This window comes from Stegostoma tigrinum, chromosome 2 (assembly GCF_030684315.1).
Source record: "Stegostoma tigrinum isolate sSteTig4 chromosome 2, sSteTig4.hap1, whole genome shotgun sequence".
NCBI classification, from domain to species: Eukaryota; Metazoa; Chordata; class Chondrichthyes; order Orectolobiformes; family Stegostomatidae; genus Stegostoma; species Stegostoma tigrinum.
Window position 1 is genome coordinate 6,453,850 of NC_081355.1, and position 22,628 is coordinate 6,476,477.

General features: G+C 39.0%; 1 protein-coding gene across 2 annotated transcripts in view; it reads left to right on the forward strand.

Moving 5' to 3' along the window:
* The window catches only part of atp2c1 (ATPase secretory pathway Ca2+ transporting 1), a 109,303-nt gene that overhangs the window by 25,856 nt on the left and 60,819 nt on the right, over positions 1-22,628 (forward strand). Inside the window, exons 2-7 of one of the 2 annotated variants that reach the window (XM_048560236.2) lie at positions 4,970-5,080; positions 9,962-10,078; positions 14,460-14,549; positions 15,558-15,593; positions 19,084-19,145; positions 21,600-21,708. In XM_048560236.2, the coding sequence (XP_048416193.1) occupies positions 4,970-5,080; positions 9,962-10,078; positions 14,460-14,549; positions 15,558-15,593; positions 19,084-19,145; positions 21,600-21,708 (525 nt within the window). The remainder of the gene's footprint in view (positions 1-4,969; positions 5,081-9,961; positions 10,079-14,459; positions 14,550-15,557; positions 15,594-19,083; positions 19,146-21,599; positions 21,709-22,628) is intronic. The other variant, XM_048560245.2, reaches the window with a different exon arrangement.

Sequence of the window (22,628 nt, forward strand, 5' to 3'; positions counted from 1 at the left end):
GGAACTGTAAGGTCATGTGCTAATTCATATGCTGATACGGTTGTATGTAGCATTATTCTCTGAAGTGAAGGTGGATGTGGTGTGAGGAGGTATGTAAAGATAGGGAGGAGTGATGTAGTTTTAGGTGTAATGGAGGAGTGGACCCGAGTGGTCCTTTGAATACGGACACTGATGTGTTGATATGTGACCAAGTGGAATGTTATCTTTGCTCGGGGAGAGAGGGGAAATAATGAGAGTATAAGAGCAGGAAATGGATGAGATATGGCCCTGTCAGTCGTGGTGGGTAAGAAATCCTTGGTTGAGAAATTTTCATATGTTTATTGGTGGGCTCTCATGGACAAGGATGATTCTCTTCCACTCCTGGGATAAGTCCATAGGTGGCTGTACATACCGATGCAGCTTCTACAAGCTCTGTTACACTTGAGGTGGAAGGTAGTTATGGGAGGTGATGGGTGGGGCATTGGTGTGGCAGCGCACTCCATACACTTGTTGCCTGGATTCTGCTTTTTGCCAATATAAGTCTCAAGTGCTCAATGCGTTCCTGGATCCTGCTCCCTTCACTTTGGATGGTCCTGAACCAGTGATTCCCAGGCGTAGTTGGGAATGTTACATTTCACCATTAAGGACTTGAGGGTATTTCTGAAGTGTTTGCTCTATCCTCTTGGGGCTCGCCAACTGGGAGAAGAGTGCCTCCTTGGGAAGTCTTGTGTTGTTCATGCGGACAATGTGTCCAGCCCATGGCAGCCGATCAAGGCTGGTCGGTACCTCAAAGCTGTTGATGTTAGTCTAGTCGAGGACACTGGTGTTGGTGGTCTCTCTTCCCAGTGAACTCCGGGTCTTGTGCAGACAGTGTTGTTGGAACTGCTCGAGGAGTTTAAGATGTCTGCTGTAGACAGTCCATGTCTCAGAGCAGTATAGAAGGGTGGGAGCCACCACAACTCTGTATAGTGTAAGCTTGGTGTCAGATCTGATGATGTTGTCCCTAGTACGCCTTTTTTCTCAGGTGGTCAAAGGCAGGACTAACACGCTGGGGGTGGTGCTGGAAAAAGGAGAACATGGTGGAGACACCCCTGTGAAAGTGACATCATTTGAACAGATGTGATGGATTGGAGTCTTTACAGGAAGGAAGGCTTGAGAAAGTGTAGTCAAAGTAGGACAGCCTATCCTCAAATATAGAAACAGTGAAACCAAGGAAAGGAAGAGAAGACTTCAAGATGGATCAGGTAAAGATGAGAGAAGGATGGAAATTGGAAGCAAAACTGAATATTTGTTTCGATTCCATCTGTGCAAAGAGTAGCACTGACAACAGTGATGTACCAGAAAAATGTTGTGGAAGGGGACCTGACAGGGACTATCACAAGGAATATTTCACACATCCCACAAAGGGACAGGCACAACTGTGACCACAGTGGGTACCCACAGATACACCTTTTGACTTGAGGAAAAATAAGAAGAGTTTAGAGAAGAAGTTCTCCCTTGCCTTTGTCTTAAATTGGTGATCCCTTCTTCTGAGACTATGCCCTCTGGATCTAGACTCCTCCCACAATGTGAAACAGCCTTGCCATATCTACCCTGTCAAGTTCTCTAAGAAATTTATATGCTTTAAGAAGCTTGTCTCTCATTCTAAACTTCAGTGAATACAGGCCCAACCTACTCAAGCCCTTCTCACAAGACAGTCCCTCCATACTCGGGATCAGCCTAGTGAACCTTTTTTGGACTACCTTCAATCTTTCATAGAACATAGAGAACATAGAACATAGAACAGTACAGCACAGAACAGGCCCTTCAGCCCACAATGTTGTGCCGACCATTGATCCTCATGTATGCACCCTCAAATTTCTGTAACCATATACATGTCCAGCAGTCTCTTAAATGACCCCAATGACCTTGCTTCCACAACTGCTGCTGGCAACGCATTCCATGCTCTCACAACTCTCTGCGTAAAGAACCTGCCTCTGACATCCCCTCTATACTTTCCACCAACCAGCTTAAAACTATGACCCCTCGTGCTAGCCATTTCTGCCCTGGGAAATAGTCTCTGGCTATCAACTCTATCTATGCCTCTCATTATCTTGTATACCTCAATTAGGTCCCCTCTCCTCCTCCTTTTCTCCAATGAAAAGAGACCGAGCTCAGTCAACCTCTCTTCATAAGATAAGCCCTCCAGTCCAGGCAGCATCCTGGTAAACCTCCTCTGAACCCTCTCCAAAGCATCCACATCTTTCCTATAATAGGGCGCCCAGAACTGGACGCAGTATTCCAAGTGCGGTCTAACCAAAGTTTTATAGAGCTGCAACAAGATCTCACGACTCTTAAACTCAATCCCCCTGTTAATGAAAGCCAAAACACCATATGCTTTCTTAACACCCCTGTCCACTTGGGTGGCCATTTTAAGGGATCTATGTATCTGCACACCAAGATCCCTCTGTTCCTCCACGCTGCCAAGAATCCTATCCTTAATCCTGTACTCAGCTTTCAAATTCGACCTTCCAAAATGCGTCACCTCGCATTTATCCAGGTTGAACTCCATCTGCCACCTCTCAGCCCATCTCTGCATCCTGTCAATGTCCCGCTGCAGCCTACAACAGCCCTCTACACTGTCAACGACAGATTTTTTCCTTCCATAAGGGGCCCAATGTTCACAATATTCCAGCTGTGGTTAACTATTGCCTTATATAGTTTTAGCAAGGCTGAGGTTGTTGATTTGCCCACCGAGCTGACTTGTTTTTGTTAAGCAAGGCTTTCTGTTTTAGCAAGACATCTCCATTTTTATAGTCCATTCCCTTTAAAATAATGGTAAATGTTCCAGTTGCCTTCTCTGTTGCCTGCACAAGGACTTTCAAATCCCTCTGTGCTGTAGCTTTTTGCAATGTTTATCTAATTAAATAATATTCACCTCCTCCATTTTCTTAAATTGGAAAGGGTGCAGAAAAGATTTACAAGGGATTTACTGGGATAAGAGGATTTGAGTTATAAGGAGAAGCTGGATAGGATGGGACTTTATTCTCCTAGAGTAAGAGGTTAAGGAATGACCTTATAGAGGTTGAGAAGTCATGAGAGGCATAAATAAGTTCTTTTCTTGAGGATAAGGGAGTCAAAAACAAAAGGGCATTGATGGAAGGTCATAGAGGAAAATTATAAAAGGGACCCTAGCAGCAACCTTTTCTTACGGAGGGTGGTGAGTATATGGAATGACCTGCTAGGGTTAATAGGGGAGGCAAGTACAGTTAGAACATTTAAAAGACATTTGGCCGGATGCATGAATAGGAAAGATTTAGAGGAATGTGAGTCAAACGCAGACAAATGAGACTAGTTTTATCTGGGAAACCTAGTCGGCATGGACGAGTTGGACTGAAGGGTCTGGTTCCGTGCTCTCTCTGACTCTCCTTCCTGCCAAAGTGCATAACCTCTTGTTTTCACGTTATATTCCAACTGGCAAGTTTTCAACTACCTTTCTATATCCTTCTGCAGACTCTTTGAGTCATTGATGCCACCTGCCTTCCTAGTTATTTTTGTGTCTTCAACAAACCTTGCTACCGTACATTCAATTTCCTTATCTAAGTCATTAATGTACATTACAAATAATTACAGTGCCAGCACTGATCCTTATGACAGTCCACTAGTTACAACTTGAAAATGCTCCACTTATCCATACTTCCTTCTGTTAGTTCGCCAATGCTAATATACTATATCCAACTTAAAATTTAATATGGTATGCTTCTGGATCAAAGGCTGCTCAGGCTGGTCTTGTGTGACATTAGAGCTGACGCTTCAGCCGAAACACTTGTATACACATTTTGTTCCTGTTTCATCAGTTTGAAACGCTTTACAAGCAATACAACAGTATAAACTAGCGTCAATGTTTCAAGTCCAGTAAGACACTTGCATTTTCCAAACCTGTTGAATTTCTTCAACATTTTTGAATTTTTTTGTGACCTTCACTCTGTCAGGTGAATTTAAAGCAATGAGTTGCATGATGGCATTTCCATCTACCACACCCGTGGAAGTGCTCGCCCCTATATGTTTGCTAATTACTGAGTTTGTTCATTCGTCAGGAATTTCAGGTTCTTAATTATTATCTGTAGATCTTGAGCAACCTTCTCATTTTAAAGAAGTTTAGTTGTGGTTTAGAAAGAAAACTGGAGCTTTGTTTATAGGGCTTCTTTCACAATTGCAGGACGTGCCAAAACCCTTCATGCCGAGTCTGTGACTTTTAAAGCGTGATCTTGCTGTTTCCCAAACTAATTTTGGTCAATCACAAACCAGGGGCACCTCTTTGACTCAGTATGGATACAACGTCAAAACATATGAGAGAATGCAGAAATCCCTACACCACTTCACTACCTGACCCTTCAAGCACCACCAGTCCCACATGTTACAATCTGCTGATCATGGATTGGATTTATCAGCCATTGCAAAACCCATTGAACTGGAAATCAAGTCTTCCTTGATCTCGAGGGACTGCCAAATTAGAAACATACAACAAAGGCCCATAAGCCACCATTAAATTAGTTGGTAATTAGTGTTTTAATGGGATGAATCGATGAAAGGTGGCTTGGGCACCCTGTGCCTGCTTTTATTGGTACCTTTGAGACCTTCCAAATCCACCTGAACAGTGAAACTGGGCCTCGCTTTAACATGGCCCTAAAAGTGATACTTTTGACACTGCAGCACTCCCTCAATATTGACACTGAGTTGTAAGTCTGCAGACCTTTTTTATATCTGCCATGTTCCTTGTCTCAGTTATTTGTTTAGTTTCATTTCAAACTTATTACTTATTTTTCTTTTTTAAGATCATTAAGCATCCAACAATGTTACTGTTTGCAGTCTTCACATTGTTTTGTTAGGTGCTCATATGCTCACTGTATGTTTGTGTATTCTCTAAAATGTCTACAGTACTGTTATGCTTTAATATCTGGATGCTTAATTTCAAGTACAATTTAGTGTCTGTTTGTGTCTGGTACCGTAGGTTCCGGGATCTGAGGAGTTATACAGCAGTGAAAATGATATAATGATTCCAGTACTGTCATCAAAAAGGGCAAGTGAACTACCTGTTGATGAAGTTGCTAGTATTTTGCAGGTAAGGTGAATGTGCCTAATGTGAGAATTGGTGTAGGATTCTTTGTCTCCTCAAAGGAGTATTTTCATATGGCTTTTAGCTGATAGTGTTGACAAAGCATTTGATAGTTTTTTGTTTTATAAATATTTTTAACTTTCCATTATCGTCTTTTTTTCTTACAAGATTCACGTTTGAAATGTCATCCATTTTGAATATTGAGTAAATTGTCAGTGTTGCTCTCAGATGCAGGGCCTGGGAATGCACTGGGGTGAGAGAGCCTACTATATGTTTGAGCCTGTGGATTGTGGAGTTTTGTTTTGGTTGCCCTGGGGAGCTGTCTATGTTCAGAGGGCCCAGGCATGCTAAGTGTGTCCTGTTCAGAGGCAGGTGCACATTTGCTGTTCTGAAGTATTGTCTGAATGTCTGCTACTGTGTCTCCATTCATCTATCCTTTACTCCAGTATGCCAGTTCACTTTAGCTCAACTTTTTCGCACACATTGTTGCCTCTTTTAAGTTGAAGGCATTACTTTTAGATCCAGTATTCTTCCTTTGAATTTTGCATCCGACTCGAATCGTGGCGGTCGCTGCTACTAGTGGTGCCCTTAAAGTGAGTGATCAATTAATCTCTGTCACATTGCACAGTTTAATATAACTTTCTCTACAGAGCTTTTATGGCACAGTGAAACATACAAGCATTAGAAGTAGGAGTACGTTATTTGGCCTGTCAAGCCTGCTCCACCCTTTATTATAATCATCCAAGTCAATAACCTGTTCCTGCTTTCTCTTCAAAATCTTTGACCTTTTTCACTCGTTCCCCCTCCACCTTTTATTACTAATGCTCGATATTACTTTTGGCATACTTTGTCCCACATTATGGTTACTGTTTGAGCCGTTTAGACTGCTTCTACTCATGATTTCTTTCCCCTACTGTTCCTCATTTTCATCTAAACCAATTCTGTGTCGCAATTTTCAAAACCAAAGTCACCTCTAACTACTGTGCAAATGCTATCCTTGGTTAACAGCACTACTCATCCACCTTTTACCTAGCTTCCTGTTTTTCTTGAATGTTATGTACCCTTCAATATTCAGGACTCAATCCTTGCAATCCTACAATCTACCGGACAATATGGAAAATCACTCTGGTATGTCTGTACCCAGAAAGGAGGACAAACTCAACCCAACCAACTACTGCCCTGCTCCGTCTATGCTTGATCATTCGTAAAATGTCATCATCAGTGCTATCAAGCGGAACCTGCTCATCGAGTTTGGGTTCTGCCAGAACCACCCAGCCCCTGACCTCATTTGCAGCCTTGGTACAAACATGGGCAAAAGAGCTGAATTCCAGAAGTGAGTGAAAGCCCTGGACCAAGGCTGCATACAATTGTGTGTGGTATTAAGGAGTACTAGTAAAACTGGAATTAGTGAGTCTTAGGGAGTAAATTCCATGCTGATTGGAGTCATACCTGGCACAAAGGAAGATTGGTGTGATTGTTGGAGGTCAGTCATCAGCTCCAGGACATCTCTGTAGGAGTTCGTCAGGCTAGTGTCCTAGACTGACCCATCTTCAGCTCAATGGCAGTCCCTCCATTGTAAGATCAGAAGTAAGGATGTTCACTGATTGCAAAATGTTCAACACTATTCGTGACTCCTCGGATACTGAAACAGCCCATGTTCAAATGCAACAACATTGGGTCAATATCAATGTCTGGGCTGACAAGTAACGTTCACACCTCAAACAATGACCAAAAAATATAATGGCCAGAAGAGGAAGTCAGAAGCTAGGAATACTACGGTAAGTGGCTCACCACCTGATTTCCAAAGCCTGTTCATCTGCAAGGCACAAGTTATGAGTGTGTTAGAATTTCCCACTTGTTTGACAGCATTAAAGAAACTTGACACCAGCCACAGCAAAGCAGCGCATTGGTTGGACCCCCATCCATAAGCATCCACCCCCTCCTCCACCAATGCCGAGTAGTGGTAGTGTGTACTATATGCAAGATGCATTGCAGAAATTTTGGTCGGCATTTTTCGAAACCCATGACCTGCCACCTAGAAAGACAAAGGTAACAGATACATAGGAACACCAGCAGCTGCAAGTTTCCTTCCAACCCACACTCCATCCTGACTTGGAAATATATCACTGTTCCTTCACTGTCGCTGAGTCAAAATCCTGGGATTCCCTCCCAAAAGGTGTTGTGGATCAACTGTAGCACATGGATTACTGCAGTTCATGAAGGCAGCTCGCCACTACCTTCCCAAGGTTAGTTAGGGAAGGTCTTTGCAGCAACAGCCATGTCCCACAAATGAATTTAAAAAACAGTTATGTCTTTATAATAGCCATCATATTGTATTTTGTTATTTCAAAATGTGATATTAATAATGTTTACTTTGTTGTGAATGCAATATGTATTCCAATCCACAGCCTTTACTTTTGTTTTTTTTGTTATCTTTGTAACATCTTGATTGTCAGTATTCTTGAGTTTTCCGTCACTGTTTGCTTTTTGCTATTCTCTGATCATTGTTTCCCATATTACTACATTCCTCGCTCAATCTTTCTCTACTCATTGTACTGCATATTTCCACATTGGATCCTTCTCCTCTTACTGCCAGTTCTTTTCTAGCCCTGAGCAATTGTCCTGAACCTTAACTCCGGTCAGACGGCATAGCTTTTTGGGCTCTTGTTATTTTCTGCGGAACACGAAGTTACTCCCCCGCTATACTGTCCCCTCTTACTGTGTTCCTTGCTTACCACCACTTAAATGACTTCCTGTACAAGTGTGCTATGGTCAGTTTGCTTACCCATTCAACAATCCCTACTCTCAACTAGACAGCATGCAAGAATCTCAAACTCATTCGACAACTGCAAAGGCTGACACTCCTGTCTTCTGGGTCCCTTTAGCCTGTTGCACTCTGTCACATCAAGCTATCCCTGACCACTGATCAAGTGGAAGGTGCTATCCTAAGTGGTGTGATTGCTTCCTGGTACAAAGGATCCAGGTAACTTCTCCCTCTCTGATGTGTTGCGGTGTCTGTGGTTCAGCCACTAGCTCATAAACTGTGAACCAAAACTACTCAAACTTCAAAATATTTACTGTGGATATGTTTGCCCTGAACCACAGTGGCAAGCAGGATGATTCCACGTGGCTGTGACCTCGACACATCACCTGTCCTGCCATCCGTAATGAGCTTTAATTAGTTATTAATCATACTTTTAATTTTTTAAAAAAAATTTCACCTCCAATTTGTATAATTTGTTAAAAATGAGAAAAGGCATGAACCAATCGCCAGAAACTCTTTGTTAAGACCAAAACCAATTTGAATCGGTTTCATTGAATCTAGCTTTGGTTTTGTCGCTGATTGACAAACTGTCAAAAGATACTTCCTTTACCAGCTCCTTTACATACTGCTAACGGTCTGTTGCAGGGATCTCCCATGTGCTCCTCTAGGCGATGATGATTGCATGCCTCGTGGTCTTCCCTTATCCACTCCTCCAGATGATACAAAAAAAGATTAAAATGATTTTAAAAAGATTTGACTTTATTAAAACATGAAGCTTTTTGTGACAATCAGTTTCCCTTTTGGAGTGCAAACTTTATTTAAAATTTAAATTCATTGTTAAAATCTGTCTTTCTCAATACATTTTCTGTTTAACGTGGTGAGTTACTGGTCACCTTCAGGTTGTCTTGTTTAAGCCTTGACAAAATGCTATAATGAGAAACACAGAGCTTTTGAGCTGAGTTAGACCTAATCATAAATTGGAATTCATAATGTATGTTTGGGAAGAGTCTAATGCAAAAGCCCAAGCTGAATATCTTTTGCACTCCTATACATTCTTGCAGATACTGACATCCGTTGTGACACAAATTCTCTCCGTAGTTAAAATGAACCAGGTCACCACTTCATCAGAGATTGTATGTGGGAGCCCCCTGACCTTTTTGACCTAGTGCACATACTCAAAATGTTATTACAATTGTTAATTAAATGATGGCTTTTTATGTCAAAAGTGGCTGGAGTAGAGAATCTTCAATAGACCCCACCTTGTGTTCTCTCCATTATTGAGCACTGGATTTTGGGAAGAATCGAAAAACCTTGGAATGTTTTCAGTGCCAGTTCACCAGAATGATGATAGAGAATTGAAGGATTAAATTATGTGGACAAATAACATATAGGCTGCAAGAAGTCTTTCAAACGATGACTAGGTTTGATACAGAGAAACTCAGGTGTTGCGGTTTTTTGTTTCTATTGAAGTGAAACCTAAAAGTACATTTTTGCTCGAAGTGGAGTAGAAGTCTGAAATTCCCTTGTTTATAAGGCTGCGATAGGAGATGTAGAGAAATTCATGATTGCAGTTGAAGGACTTTTATTGGCTGAGTGTTGAGATATGAATCAAAGATGTCTCAATGAATTTTATGTATCGATTAGCAATAATTTTATTGAATGGCATGATGAACTTGAGGGGCTGAATAGCCTCCTGCTACTCAGATATCTTCTGTTCCAATGTTGCTGCAACACACTGGACTATATTTTGGAATTACAGATAGGTTGAGTTTCCAGAAGAATGAAAATTGGTTGATGTTCACCTGTTTCAGCCTCCAAACCCAAGCTCTACAGTAACAGAATGAATGTAACCTTCTTTCAGCAGATGATGGTAATTAGTGCAAAAGAACGCCAAAGTGAAATGAGTACATTTTAAATACGAAGTGGGGGAATTTTTTTGGAAGTTCAGTGAATGCTGACCACTAGCTTTTTTGGTTGTGTAAAATGTCATTATTCGCATTCATTATATTTAGGGCGATTGCTCCATATTGCCTTAGTGCTGGCTTCAAATATACATCTGTTGTCATATCTGGAATGCTTTTCATGTCTTTATGTTTATTAAGCATTCAATTTTCTCACTGCAGGCTGACCTTCACAATGGCCTAAAAAACAGTGAGATTTCTCGGCGTCGGACGTATCATGGATGGAATGAATTCGAAATCAATGAGGATGAACCTCTTTGGAAAAAATATATTTCACAGGTTAGACAACTCCATAATTGTACTATAACAATGGCACAGCAGTAAATGGTGATTTAAGACTTTAAAACTGATTTGCCCTGTATTAGTTTTTCATTCAGTCTTGAATTTTGAGCATTACTGACAGGGAAAAACAAATTATTGCCCATCTGTAATTGCCCCTGAACTGAGGGCTTACTACGCCATTCGAGAAGTTAGTTAAAAGTCAAGAACATGGATGTGGATTTGGAGACACAAGCAGGCCATACAAGGTAAGGCCAGCAAGGTTTCTAGCCCTGAAAGACATAGGTGAACTAAATATGTTTCTATGATAGCAATCATTTAAAATATCAGATTATATTAATGAAAATGTGATTTTCTTCTAAATTTATTAATTGAATTAAAATTCCTGAAGTTGCTGCAGTACAGTTTCCAGACTAAACATTGAGTTGGACAATTTCAGATCCTAATCATTGCATCCATTTTTTGGGCTGCAGCTATTGGTAATGATTCTGCTATTTTTGTTTGCTACTCTCTGAATCCATCAATTTTCTTGTTTTATTGCCATCTCTTTTTGCCTTAGAATATAGAACAATACAGCGCAGAACAGACCCTTTGGCCCTTGATGTTGCGCCGACCTGTGAACTAATCTAAGCCGATCCCCCTACACTATGCCATCATTCATATGCTTATCCAAGGACTGTTTAAATGTCCCTAATGTGGCTGAGTTAACTTGCTCCACTGTTCCAGGGATGCCTAATCTGAAGAAGTTACCCTCCTCCCTCCGGACCAACCTCAGGGAATTTCTCTCCCGCTGCAACTATCCATCTTCGGTCCGCCTCCCCCCTCTCCCTATTTATTTCAGAATCCTCTCCCCATTCCCGTCTCTGATGAAGGGTCTAGGCCCGAAATGTCAGCTTTTGTGCTCCTGAGATGCTGCTTGACCTGCTGTGTTCATCCAGCTTCAAGCTTTGTTATCTTGGATTCTCCAGCATCTGCAGTTCCCATTATCTCTTGCACCACTGTTCCCTTTATTATGTAATTTCTCCTGCCTTCCCTCTTCTCACTGTCCCTATTTTCTTTGCCTCTGTGCATAGAAGCATTTGAACTAGATATAGAAGTAGGCCATTTACCCCCTAGCACTTGCTTCGCTAGCCAATAGCCTATACATTCCCAAAAACCATAAATCTTTGCTGTGCAAGGGAATCAAATTACCTCTATTTAAAAAATATGTAATGACCCTGCCTCCACTAACTTATGTGGAAGAAAATTCCAAAATATCTTAATCCTCTAATCGTCATATTTGATTCAAAAAGTTAATACTGTTTCCCTGTCCACAGATGGCACCAGATCGATTGAGCTTTCCCTTGTTCTTTCTGTATTTATTATACATCCCAGTAACTTGCTGTGGAGAGTGTTGTCTTACTAGTTTTGTTCTCATAACCAGAGAATTTTCATCAAAGACTTTTGCTTTCCGTTTTCTCAATTTTACCTTCAAAATGCCTGAAGGCTCATTTTTGCTCCTTTCCTAGTCTGTGTGCTTCCTCTGTATAGTTCTGCCCACTATCAGGGGTTGGTTCCTTTAAGGGCATTGATGAAATCAAGCTTTATCTCTCTTTGTACGTTTGTTGTTAGAGTGCTTGTTTGACGCCCAGTATTTGTTGAGTTGCTTAGAACATACCTCCCTGACTTTCTATATTTTGTCAGCTAATGAAAACTTCACCCATGTCATTGTTACCTACACTTTAACTATTCCAATTTTCTCTTTGATACATTTAATCCTCCATAAACTTCACCCCTTCCCAAATTTTGGTGCATTTATCTTATCCTGTGTTGCATCCCTCCTCATAATGCTTGTCCTTAGCTTCTTGTCTGTAAACCTCAAATTCCAAATTTTTATCTTCATTTTCGAATGTATTTGAAGATCATTGCATTTACTGCCTAGCATTTTAATTTGCAGGCTAACTGGTCATTTTGGTTGTCATTGTCTTATACTTCAGTAACAGAAATAGTTCATTTAATTATGGGTGTTCAAAAATTATTAATGTTTCTAGCAACTGGAAGGGCCTTGTGAAAGTATAAAAAGCTGGTGGGCAATAAGCGGATAGGCTGCTTTATATTTCCACCTAAAGGAGATATCAGATAGATTTTAGTCAGAAATGGAGATGCGTAAGTGAGCATTAGTGCCTTGAATTTCTGTCTCATTGACACTAGAATTGGTTTTCTACTTTTGTTCTGTTAGAAACTAATAGGGTTCCATAGAAATTTCAATCTAACAATGCCATTATCTGCATTTCTTCTCAATAGATTCTAAAATACCTCGGATATTTTCTTATTTTATACTGACTATAATTGGTTTAGTCTGTTTTATCTAGTATATTTGTAGTTCAGTATGGTTTGAGGAGCTTGGTTGAGGACAATTTTGTTTTCAAATGCATCTATCAGGCATGCTTTCAACGTAGTTCCGTACTATTAAGATATGATTAATGTAATTAATTCTGTGTACTGATTATACAGTGCTGTAGAAGCAGAGAGGTTTTTTGTTTTGATGTTTTCCAATCCCAATTGGTGCTTCTATACTTGGATTCTGTACATAGTTTCTAGTCTGTAAATTTGTACTTGATTTCTGTGTGGCATTGTTGAGGTTGTTAGGCTGCTTCCATGGTATGGTATGGTTTGAGTATCTTGTTTGTGCTGTTGAGAGGGACGTTGTAAGATTCCTGGACTTTTTGCTTTTCCTTCATAGTTCATTCTTTTAAGATGGTTTATGATAATTGGTGGCTATGAATGTGTCTGCTGCCATATTTTTCAGCTCCAGTTAAAATTGAGTAAGATAATGTAGGACATCTGTGGAAAATTGGAAATCACAAGTGTCGTAGAACACCGATATGGTGATATTGTCTGTCTGTTTTGACAGCCATCTCATTGTGTGTTTTACTGAGTTTTGGTCTTTTGTAAACCCTGTTTCCTTTCATTGAATCATTTTTCTGGTTTAAATATTCTTGGAGAAGCATTAATTTTATTAAGGTTGACCTGCCCAAATAGACGTCCTTCCTAGCTTGGTGAATCTGACTTTAGTTTGCTCTTTTTCTGGTTACAATGGAGGGAAGGTCTTACGAGGAAAGGTTGAGAGATCTAGGACTTTTCTCTTCGGAAGAATGAAGAATAAGAGGTGATTTGAGAGAGGTGTACAAAATGATCAGAGGTATAGGTAGAGTGGACAGCCAGAGACTTTTTCCTAGGGTGGAGGTGGCTACTATGAGGGGGCATAGTTTTAAAGTGAGTGGAGGTAGATACAGAAAAGACGTCAGAGATAGGTTCTTTACTCAGGGAGTGGTCGGGGCGTGGAATGCATTGCCAGGAGATGGTGGTGAAGTTGGCCTCATTTGGGGCATTTAAGTGGCAGTTAGGCATATGGATGATAGTATAAGATAGAGGTGGAGGTTAGATAGACCTTTGGTTTAGCGTAAAAGTTTGGCACAACATTGTGGGCCGAAGGGCCTATACTGTGCTGTACTGTTCTATGTTCTAATACTGCACCTTAGTGAGGTTTGAAGTCAAAGGATTAGGTTGTGTGTAAATTTGATCAGAGGAATCTTGACTCCATTTATAACTAACTTGTACTTCCAGATTTAAGTCATGTCCTTTGTGTTAAAAATCACTTTAAACAGTTTAATTTCGCAGGACAGCTATGTGCAGGACTTAACTCAAAAATTGACACATACTTCATACCTATTGTGTTAGAATCTTTTCCCCCAAATTGTATTGACAGAATAGCCAATAATAAAACAAAATGTCACATATAAATTTAAAAAAAACTGTCTGACATCTGGAAGTAGGATGCTGCATGGTCTATCAGGCATCGAAAGACTAGTGAAGACAGAAAACTGCAGAACAGTATTATTCTGTAGCAGAGTTGTAGTGTAAAACACCAGGATTATTTGGGTTTATTAAACAATATTGGATAACAATGCATTCATTTTTATATCTTTGAACAAAGATATTTTATTGATTCAACTAAATATTTGTATAATGTATATTTAATATTCTGCAGAATCAGGCACCTATTGAATTACACCAAAGTTTTTAACACTGTCTTTGCTGAAATTGAAGAAGTAGTTGTACAAAAGTCATTTAAGTTCTGTTTCCATATAGCTGTCTGTTTTAGAACAGTATTGTGTTCAGGCTCATGACCTATATTAGCAGAGAATATAATGTGTTTACCCTGAACTACACTGCCAGCAGCAATCTCTTATTTAATAGGAATGGTAATACTTGATGATGCTACTGTGTTTTGTGTATTAGAAGGGGGTGTTTCATAATTAGGAATCTAGGCTCATTGTAAAATAACCGAGCTGAGCGCGATTAAGAATAATTTATTAAACATTTTTACGATTTTTTGCAGTTCAAAAATCCCCTGATTATGCTTCTACTGGCTTCAGCTGTTATCAGCGTTCTAATGCACCAGCTAGATGATGCAATCAGCATCACAGTGGTAAGATATGGAAGTTATATTAATATTGGTTAAAAAGTTTAAAATGACTTGATTTCCATAATTTAGTCAAATTAAATCTAAATTCTTACACGTGAAGTGTCGAAACATACAGAGCCAACTCTTACTTGAGCAAGGCATTCTGTTCTCTGTATTGTTAATTGGACTTCTCCCTATTCCCTTCAGTTGAAAAATAATTGCTGGCATAACCTGCCATGGTTGATGATGCGTTAATAAGAGTATTTGTACTCTTAGTGAACATTGGGAGCTTAAATCTGGAAATGACTGAGAAGAAAGTTGGGTCAGAGTCAAATTTAGTACAGACAGAAATAAAAGTTAGAATTTTCCACTCTGTTTGGGGGAAGCAGTTCGGGGGGGATGAAAGCCCCAGAGGTTTACTTTGGCGTGGACCCCACTGCCATCTTGGTCTTTTCTGGATAGACATTGAAAGAGATTGAGGTATCTTCTCAGTTCTTTTGGGCTAGGAATTGACTGTTTTATTGAGGTTGTTCAGTTAATTAGAGCTGTTTTAGTCTTGATTCCTCAATTTCTCAGGTATAGAACCTATTGCCTAATGTGTCATCAACTTATTAGGATCGACAGATAATTATCGTGTAAGCAACTTCACTGAAAGATACAGATATTGAGTGCATTTTTGCTGAGTGCTTTCACTACATTGTCAGATAATTGCCAACTTCTTGAAAGGCACTTCACCTGAACAGCACATCCCTGCTGCCAGCTGCCTTTATGTTTAGAACATATGATTCCAAGCATTTTTAAATGTTATCAGCAGACAGAGCTCATTAGTTAGATATTGAGAAGGTTTCTGTTTTCTTTTGCTATGTAGGGTCATGTTAGTTAAATTAGTTTAACTTAGAGTAAAAATTCTGAGGGTCATAGAGATGCTACTGTAAATTAATGGTTAAGTGTCAATCTTTGAGTGCCATCTTACTGTAGAAAATGAATATTTTTTTGATGCAGATCGATCACTTTTTTTTTCTTTTCTGCTAGGCTATACTTATTGTTGTCACAGTTGCCTTTGTACAGGTTAGTACTGTTTTGTATTCTTTAGAAACAAGGCCAAAGTGGAACTGTAAATTTGTGTTTTTAACTTATCTGTTATGCATTTAAACCTTTCCAGGTACTGCTAACCTACCTATGTTGAAATTTCAGTTTGCATGTCATGAAACTAATACTTAGTTTACTGTACTAGTAAAACTCCTTCTCAGGAATAGCTTTAATACTATAATAAACTTTACTGCTAAAAGTAAGACCGCAAAACTCTTGTCAACTCTTAAATTTTATTTAAATCCGTTTTTGTTGCCATCACAACTACAGGATGCACGTTATCCACGTAGTTACAGTGTCCATTGATGTCACTGCCAATACACTGCTGTGACATGCTTGCATCAAAGAACAGGAACATTAAAATGTGTTTTTTAGAGGTTTCAATTGCAAACCCTGCAATTGTTATTTGTTCACTCCCAACCCTGACTACCTGTCTTCTATCTGCTGCTGAGTTGCCTTGCTGTTCACCATCCCAGGAGTGACTGGGTCAGTGGAGGGTGGGCGGTTGGTGTCAGTAATGGTTCAGAAGGAGGGTGATCATGGAGGTAATGAGTGGACTGCTGAGTTGGATGCCAAGTGGGTCAACAAGCAAGAGGGTAGAATCTGAAGGATGTCAAGTGAAGTGGAGCTGTGAGTGGAGTGAGGGTGGTGAAATTAATTGGGCTTCAGTGGCACTGCAAATACACATGTGGATAGAGTCAGCTTCTGGCTCCAAGCACATGGCAGTGATGTCAATGGCGCGGGGGATGTATCATTTATATATTTAATTTTCTGTTTATCATATAATTTGTTCAATCTATTGCTCATCTTTCCTTCCATGACTTTTTTTAACAAAACCCGAATTTTCTTATAGCTAATAAAATGTGAGGCTGGATGAACACAGCAGGCCAAGCAGCATCTCAGGACCACAAAAGCTTTTGTGCTCCTGAGATGCTGCTTGGCCTGCTGTGTTCATCCAGCCTCACATTTTATTATTTTCTTATAGCTCTCAGTTTTTCCTCCATTTTATAGAATTGTCAGGTTTGGCACAGTGATATTACCCTTGCCTTCAAGTCAGAAGGTCATGGGTTCAAACCATATTAAGAGATTCGAACAAACATGCAGTCCACTGACAGTCCAGGAGGTATTGCACAGTTGGAAGTGCTGCATATCAAAAGAGATTTTAAACCAGAGCAGTGCCTTCTCATTGTCTGTAAGAGGTTCCATGTCATCATCCAAAAAGAGTTCTTCAATATCCTGACATCTCAACCAATGCAACTGATCGAAGGTTTTCTAGTTATTAACTGTTTGCTGATTTTGAGCATTTATGCAAAGCAAGTTTGTTGTGGCATCGCTCTAAAGCTTTCGAAACTGCTGAGATGGCTCTGAAAGGCATTACGTAATTGAAGGTTCTTTCTTTGTTAACTACTGTGCTATTTTCTTTTACCTTTGATGTCCCACTTATGCTCAAAGCTACATTCTTAGAAATCCTGCTTTGCCACTGACGTTTGCACTAGTCACCATAGACTTTACCATTTGCACCATTAAAATGAAACTACATTCAAAACTGTAAACTTTTATAGTGTACAGATTCTGTAAAATGTAACACTGTTAGAGTATTTTCTTCCTCAGCCAGTTAAGGTTCAGAAATTTAATTATTGGTCCGGCTGATTCAAGTATAACTTCACATTTTATAGAATATATGAATACTCTTGCAGCTTGACTAACCAACTTGTTTCATTGTGAACGATGAATTGTTTTGTCAGTGGCACTTCAAGACTGTAAGGTATATTTGGGCATTTAGTGTATTTCCTCAAGTGAATATAACAGATGCTGAAGAATGTATTAGATCATAATTTCATGAACTAATTAAAATTAGATTTTGATGATTGTTTACTATACTTTCCATAATTTTGACCCATATGGAATTTTTCTATTCACTTAAGCAAAGGATGTCAGTTTTTGGCAATGGTTTACTTTGCACTTTTTATTTGAAACGCTGACCAGACAAGAGAGAGGTTTGCACCAGTTTTCTTTTGCAGGTGCTCAGCTTCAGTTATAACTGTTTTGTCACCCTTTGTACTGTTGTACTGACACAGGTTTCAGTGACAATGACTGACTAAATTTTGTGATATGTAAATTATTTTCCTCCTGGATCACCCAGAAAATTATTTCAGTAGTTTCCCCGAAAGCTAAAGTTAAATTTGCGCGGTATGCTGAAAATAGTGGGAGTTATTTTGTCCACTTCCCAATGTTTTGAGCTAGGATAAATCTCTGTCATGGGTTTTTCTCTCTCTGATGCTGAAATCAATATATATCAATGAATTAAGGGTATTATTGTTGGTGTAACGTTAAATACATGATTAAGCAAGACGACTTGTTTCAACAATACTGATTATTAAACATTCTGAGTAAATGTAACTAAAATTGCACTTTCCATGTTGAACTCAACATGATTTTAAAAATATTTGCAATTTTTTCTGCCAAGACAATGCAACCAGCCAAAATTGCCTATAACCTATAAATAAACAAAAGACGTGGATCTCTTCTTTTTCTTCTGCCTGTTGTGCATTGAATCACTAATGTCAAATTGGATTGACAACGGCATAAAAATAGGAAGTGAGCTTTCTTAATTTTAGTTCATGATCCTATTGTTTTAACAACCTGGCAACTAAATGAACCCAGTTCAATGTAAACCGCTGGCAATATTTTAGTGGGTATTCAGCCAAATTAATTGCTGGAGACTGCAGGCCAGTTTGGTTTATGTACAACACCGCACTGGTTCAAGGACTTCTGAATAATTTTTGAAACTCATAGTGATGACAGTTGAATGTAAATCTGTCAGTATGAGTATTATCTCAGTAGCGACTGAGATCCTAAGATGGCTTACATCCATGTTGACAGTCAAAGTAAAAACAGCCAGACTGATGATCAGTAGTGAAGCCCCAGGAAGTTAACTGTAAATGTGTGTCTATCTCTATGGTTGCAAGCTTGCCATTAAAGTGAAAGATTGGGGTTGCTGTAATGATCAACGGACACTTTTCATTTAATTCCTGAGGTCTGTGAGCAGCAAAATGAAATTAGATCAGGTAATCAGGTAATTTTATGCACACAAAGAAGTGGTGTGAGATTCTTTAACCTTGCCAACTTTGATTCAGCAACATGAGCTCTATCACTAAGCCAAATATGACGCTTTAAAAATAGGATCCAAAAAGTGAAAGTCCCTGCACGGAGAGAATCTGATCTGCCTTTCTGGAAATTAGAAAAGAAGGAAGTTGGAAGCAAAAACTAAGACTTTTACGAAGACCGAAATGCTTATTATTAAGTTGCTATTGGACCTTTGAAGTGAACAGGGAAAAGGGGTAGCTTGTTGAGTTAGAATTGTACTGTGTTATATAAAATATACAATTACCATTTTGTGCATGCCTTTATACTTTATTGTATATTTCATGTGTGATAGCATTACTTTATTATTGCTCATCTCATACAGGAATATCGATCTGAAAAATCGCTTGAAGAATTGAGCAAATTGGTTCCCCCAGAATGCCACTGGTATGATTTTTATTTTTAAACAAAATCCTATTTTTTTTTCCTCTTCAAGGGGAACGTAAATAGGTTAATTTGTGGCTAGATGTACACCATCAGATGTGTGCTAGTTACACATGGGAGACTATTTATTGACCTTTGGTTCCAGTTTTGTTCTTGTGACATGAACTGTGCAGTGAGAATCAGGCTGCTATGTCATGTAGTCTGTGAAGGCCAGGAAGAAATTGCTGGCAAGCTAAGCATTTTTGGCTGTCGGTCCTTCTGGTGTGTAAGGTGTCCATTCAGATCCATGCTGGCTCTCTATGGTGCATTCTAGTTAGACCCATTCTGTCCTCATTACCCTGCAGGTTTATTTCTCTTATGTGCCCATCCAATTTCCTTTCAAATTTGATGCAAGCCTACCTGTCACTTGCTAGGGCAGCCACTACAATTGAACTAAAAAATTCCAAGCTTTGAAAGACGGTGAAAAAAAGACAGATTCTGATTGCTGACTAGTGACTTCACTTGCCTATGCGTTAGTGACCTTGTATTTCAGAAAATGATAGAAAAAAACATCTCAGTGAAAATGTTGGAAGCACTCAGCATATGTGACAGCAATCAAGATAAGTTTGAGCATCTCTTTTCCAGCAGCTGTAGAGCAACAAGTTCCAGATCATTATCTCCTGCTGTGTAAAAGAATTCTTCATGTCCACCTGCATCTCTTGCCCAAAACTCTAAATCTCTGCCCCTTTATTTTTGTTCCATTAGCTATCAGGAATAGCTTTTCTTTGCTTTGTGCATCCATATCAAATGTCCCTTCAATCTCCTTTGCTTCAAGAAGAACAATCCCACCTTCTCCACCTAAACTTTGTTCCTACATCTCTCATTCATGTATTAATTGTAGAAAATCTTCTCTGCACCAACTGGAGGGCCGTCAAATCCTTGTTAAAATGTGACCTCCATAACTGGATTCAAAATCCTACCTGTGGTCTAAGCAGAGTTTCATAAATGTTCAGCTTTTGCATTTTGTACTCAGAACCTCATTATGAAATTCAAGAATCCATATACTTTGTTAGCTACTCTTTCAATCTGTCTTCATGCTTTTAAAGATGTGGGCACATTAACCTCCAGGTCACTCTGTTCCTGCATGCTTTTAGAACTGTGCTGTTAAGTCTTGATTACCTCTCCCATTTCTCCCTGCTAAAATGTATCACCTCCTCTGCATTAAATTTTATTTGTCAGTTGTTTTGTGTCCATTCAGCTAGCTTATCTTCATTGTGTCGCAGTCAGTGTCATCTTCACTGTTTGATTCACTTCCAGGACTGGCATCATCAGCAATCTTTGAAATTTTTTACTGTATTCCAGTATTTAAGATGTATGAAAAAAAACAGTGATCCAAATGTAATCCCTGAGGAGCACCATTATCTTTGTTTCTAAAAATCAGTCATATGCCATTACTTGTTTTTTGTTCTTGAGTTATTTTTTAACCCAAGTAGGTGCAGAGCTGAGTAAACTCATACAACTGGGTTACATGAGCCGAATGGTGCCAAGTTCAATTACCGATCAAAACTGAGATACTTCGTTTCCTGAGTTAGGCAGCAATTCCAATTCACCTCAGAAACTCTGAGCTATGAAAGGGAAAACAAAATTAGTGAGGCCCTTCACTCTGATTACTAACTAGTCATTTCGCTGAACTATCCATTTACGGTTTTATGTTTCAGTAAGTGATAGAGATGGCATCAAAACAAAAAAAATGCTTCAACCACTATGCATGTCTGATGGCATCTGCGGAGAGAGAATTCAGTTAATTTTTGGGTTAATTATCTTTTTGACAGCAGTGATAAAATCTCAACAACCAAAATATCAATGTTCATAAGTGTTAACTCTGATTCTCTCTCCACAGATGCTGCCAGACCTGCTAACCAACTTCAGTATTTTCTATTTCAGATTGTATCCCCTCTGTATCCTGTAGAGAAAGTATAAACCACCTTTTGCTGGGTAACATGATGTACATTTTCATTAAGTTGTTAATATATTAAAACAAAATAATTTCAGAAACTGGGTACCACAATAGGTTCGATTAATATCCTTTCCGTCTGTAGGATGTAGCACAATTATGTCCCTGGGACATAGCAGAAAATAATGATATGAAAATGCCGAATTTAGTTCGCATCCTTCATCTCAATCCAATACAGTACTACCCCAGAATTGGCCTGAATCCAATGAAAGATCACAAGAATGGGGAATATTAGGAAATATCTCGCCAGCCCAATTTTGGAGCAGCATAAAAGCATTTTTAGCTCTTGGTCTAAATCTTGCTGTGTGTGACATGGGAATTTTTCGTTGCTAATGCTGGTTACTGGAACAAAGATAATATTCCAGTGCTAATCTTTCTGCTTGATAAGAACAAAAATTTCCATCCAAAAATAAATGTAATGAATTGATCTTAATAGTGTTGCCTCATGTTTTTTTTCCTTCTAGTATACGGGAAGGAAGGATGGAGCACTTGCTTGCCCGAGAGCTGGTTCCAGGAGATACAGTGTGTTTAAGTGTTGGTGATAAAGTCCCTGCTGATCTACGTTTGTTTGAGGTATATACCGGTTTACTGAAGTAAAATTTTGTTGCTAATGCTAAATGTGCAGATTGTTCCACATTCCTCCTTTTTTCCTTGAAAATTTCAAAAGTGCATGTGTTTTGTTTGGTATGGAATTTGGTTTGCTGCCTTTAATATTAGATTATGGATTAGCAGTGATTAAAGAATCAGATCATTTTCCTAATCAGATCCTGATGGGAAACACCAGTAATATTTCTGCTTTCATACTCTTTAACTCTATTACAATAGCCCATCCATTATTTTTTAAAATAAATTGCCAGAATGATGTATTGAAATATTGGCATGCTTTTGGGATTAATATTCAAATAAAATCATGCTATGATAGCAAACTGTTGCATTATTCGAAGATTTGGTATTATCTGTGTTGAACAATGGAATGTAAAGTTCACGTCCCAGTTTTATCATGCCTGATACATGCCCTTAACTATATTTTGGGCTCTGGACGTGGATAGGGCAGAAAGGAAAAATTGTCCTTGGAGCGAGCGCTGTGTGGATTCAGTAGAATAATTTGGGGATAAGAGGCTAAAATTACGAAGATAGGTTGAACAAACCTGGTATGTGTGCTTTTTTTTCTGTTTTTATTTGAATTTTCTATTCCAATCATGACAGTTTTGCAGCTTATTGATATTCACTATTATCACGTCAAACATTTTGTCATTTTATGTTAGAATTGTATTAACGCACGGTAACCAGAACTGCTTGCACCTTGGATGCTGATGTACTCAGGAAATTTATAATGACAGAACCACATTCACAGCCTTTTATAATTATTTTGATGTAGAATCAGAACAGTGCATTTATTAAAATATTTACACTCATTCTCAATTTTGTGATTCACTTGATAATCTGTTTGATAATGTGCAAAATGCATGCATATCCCTACTTACAAATGGAAA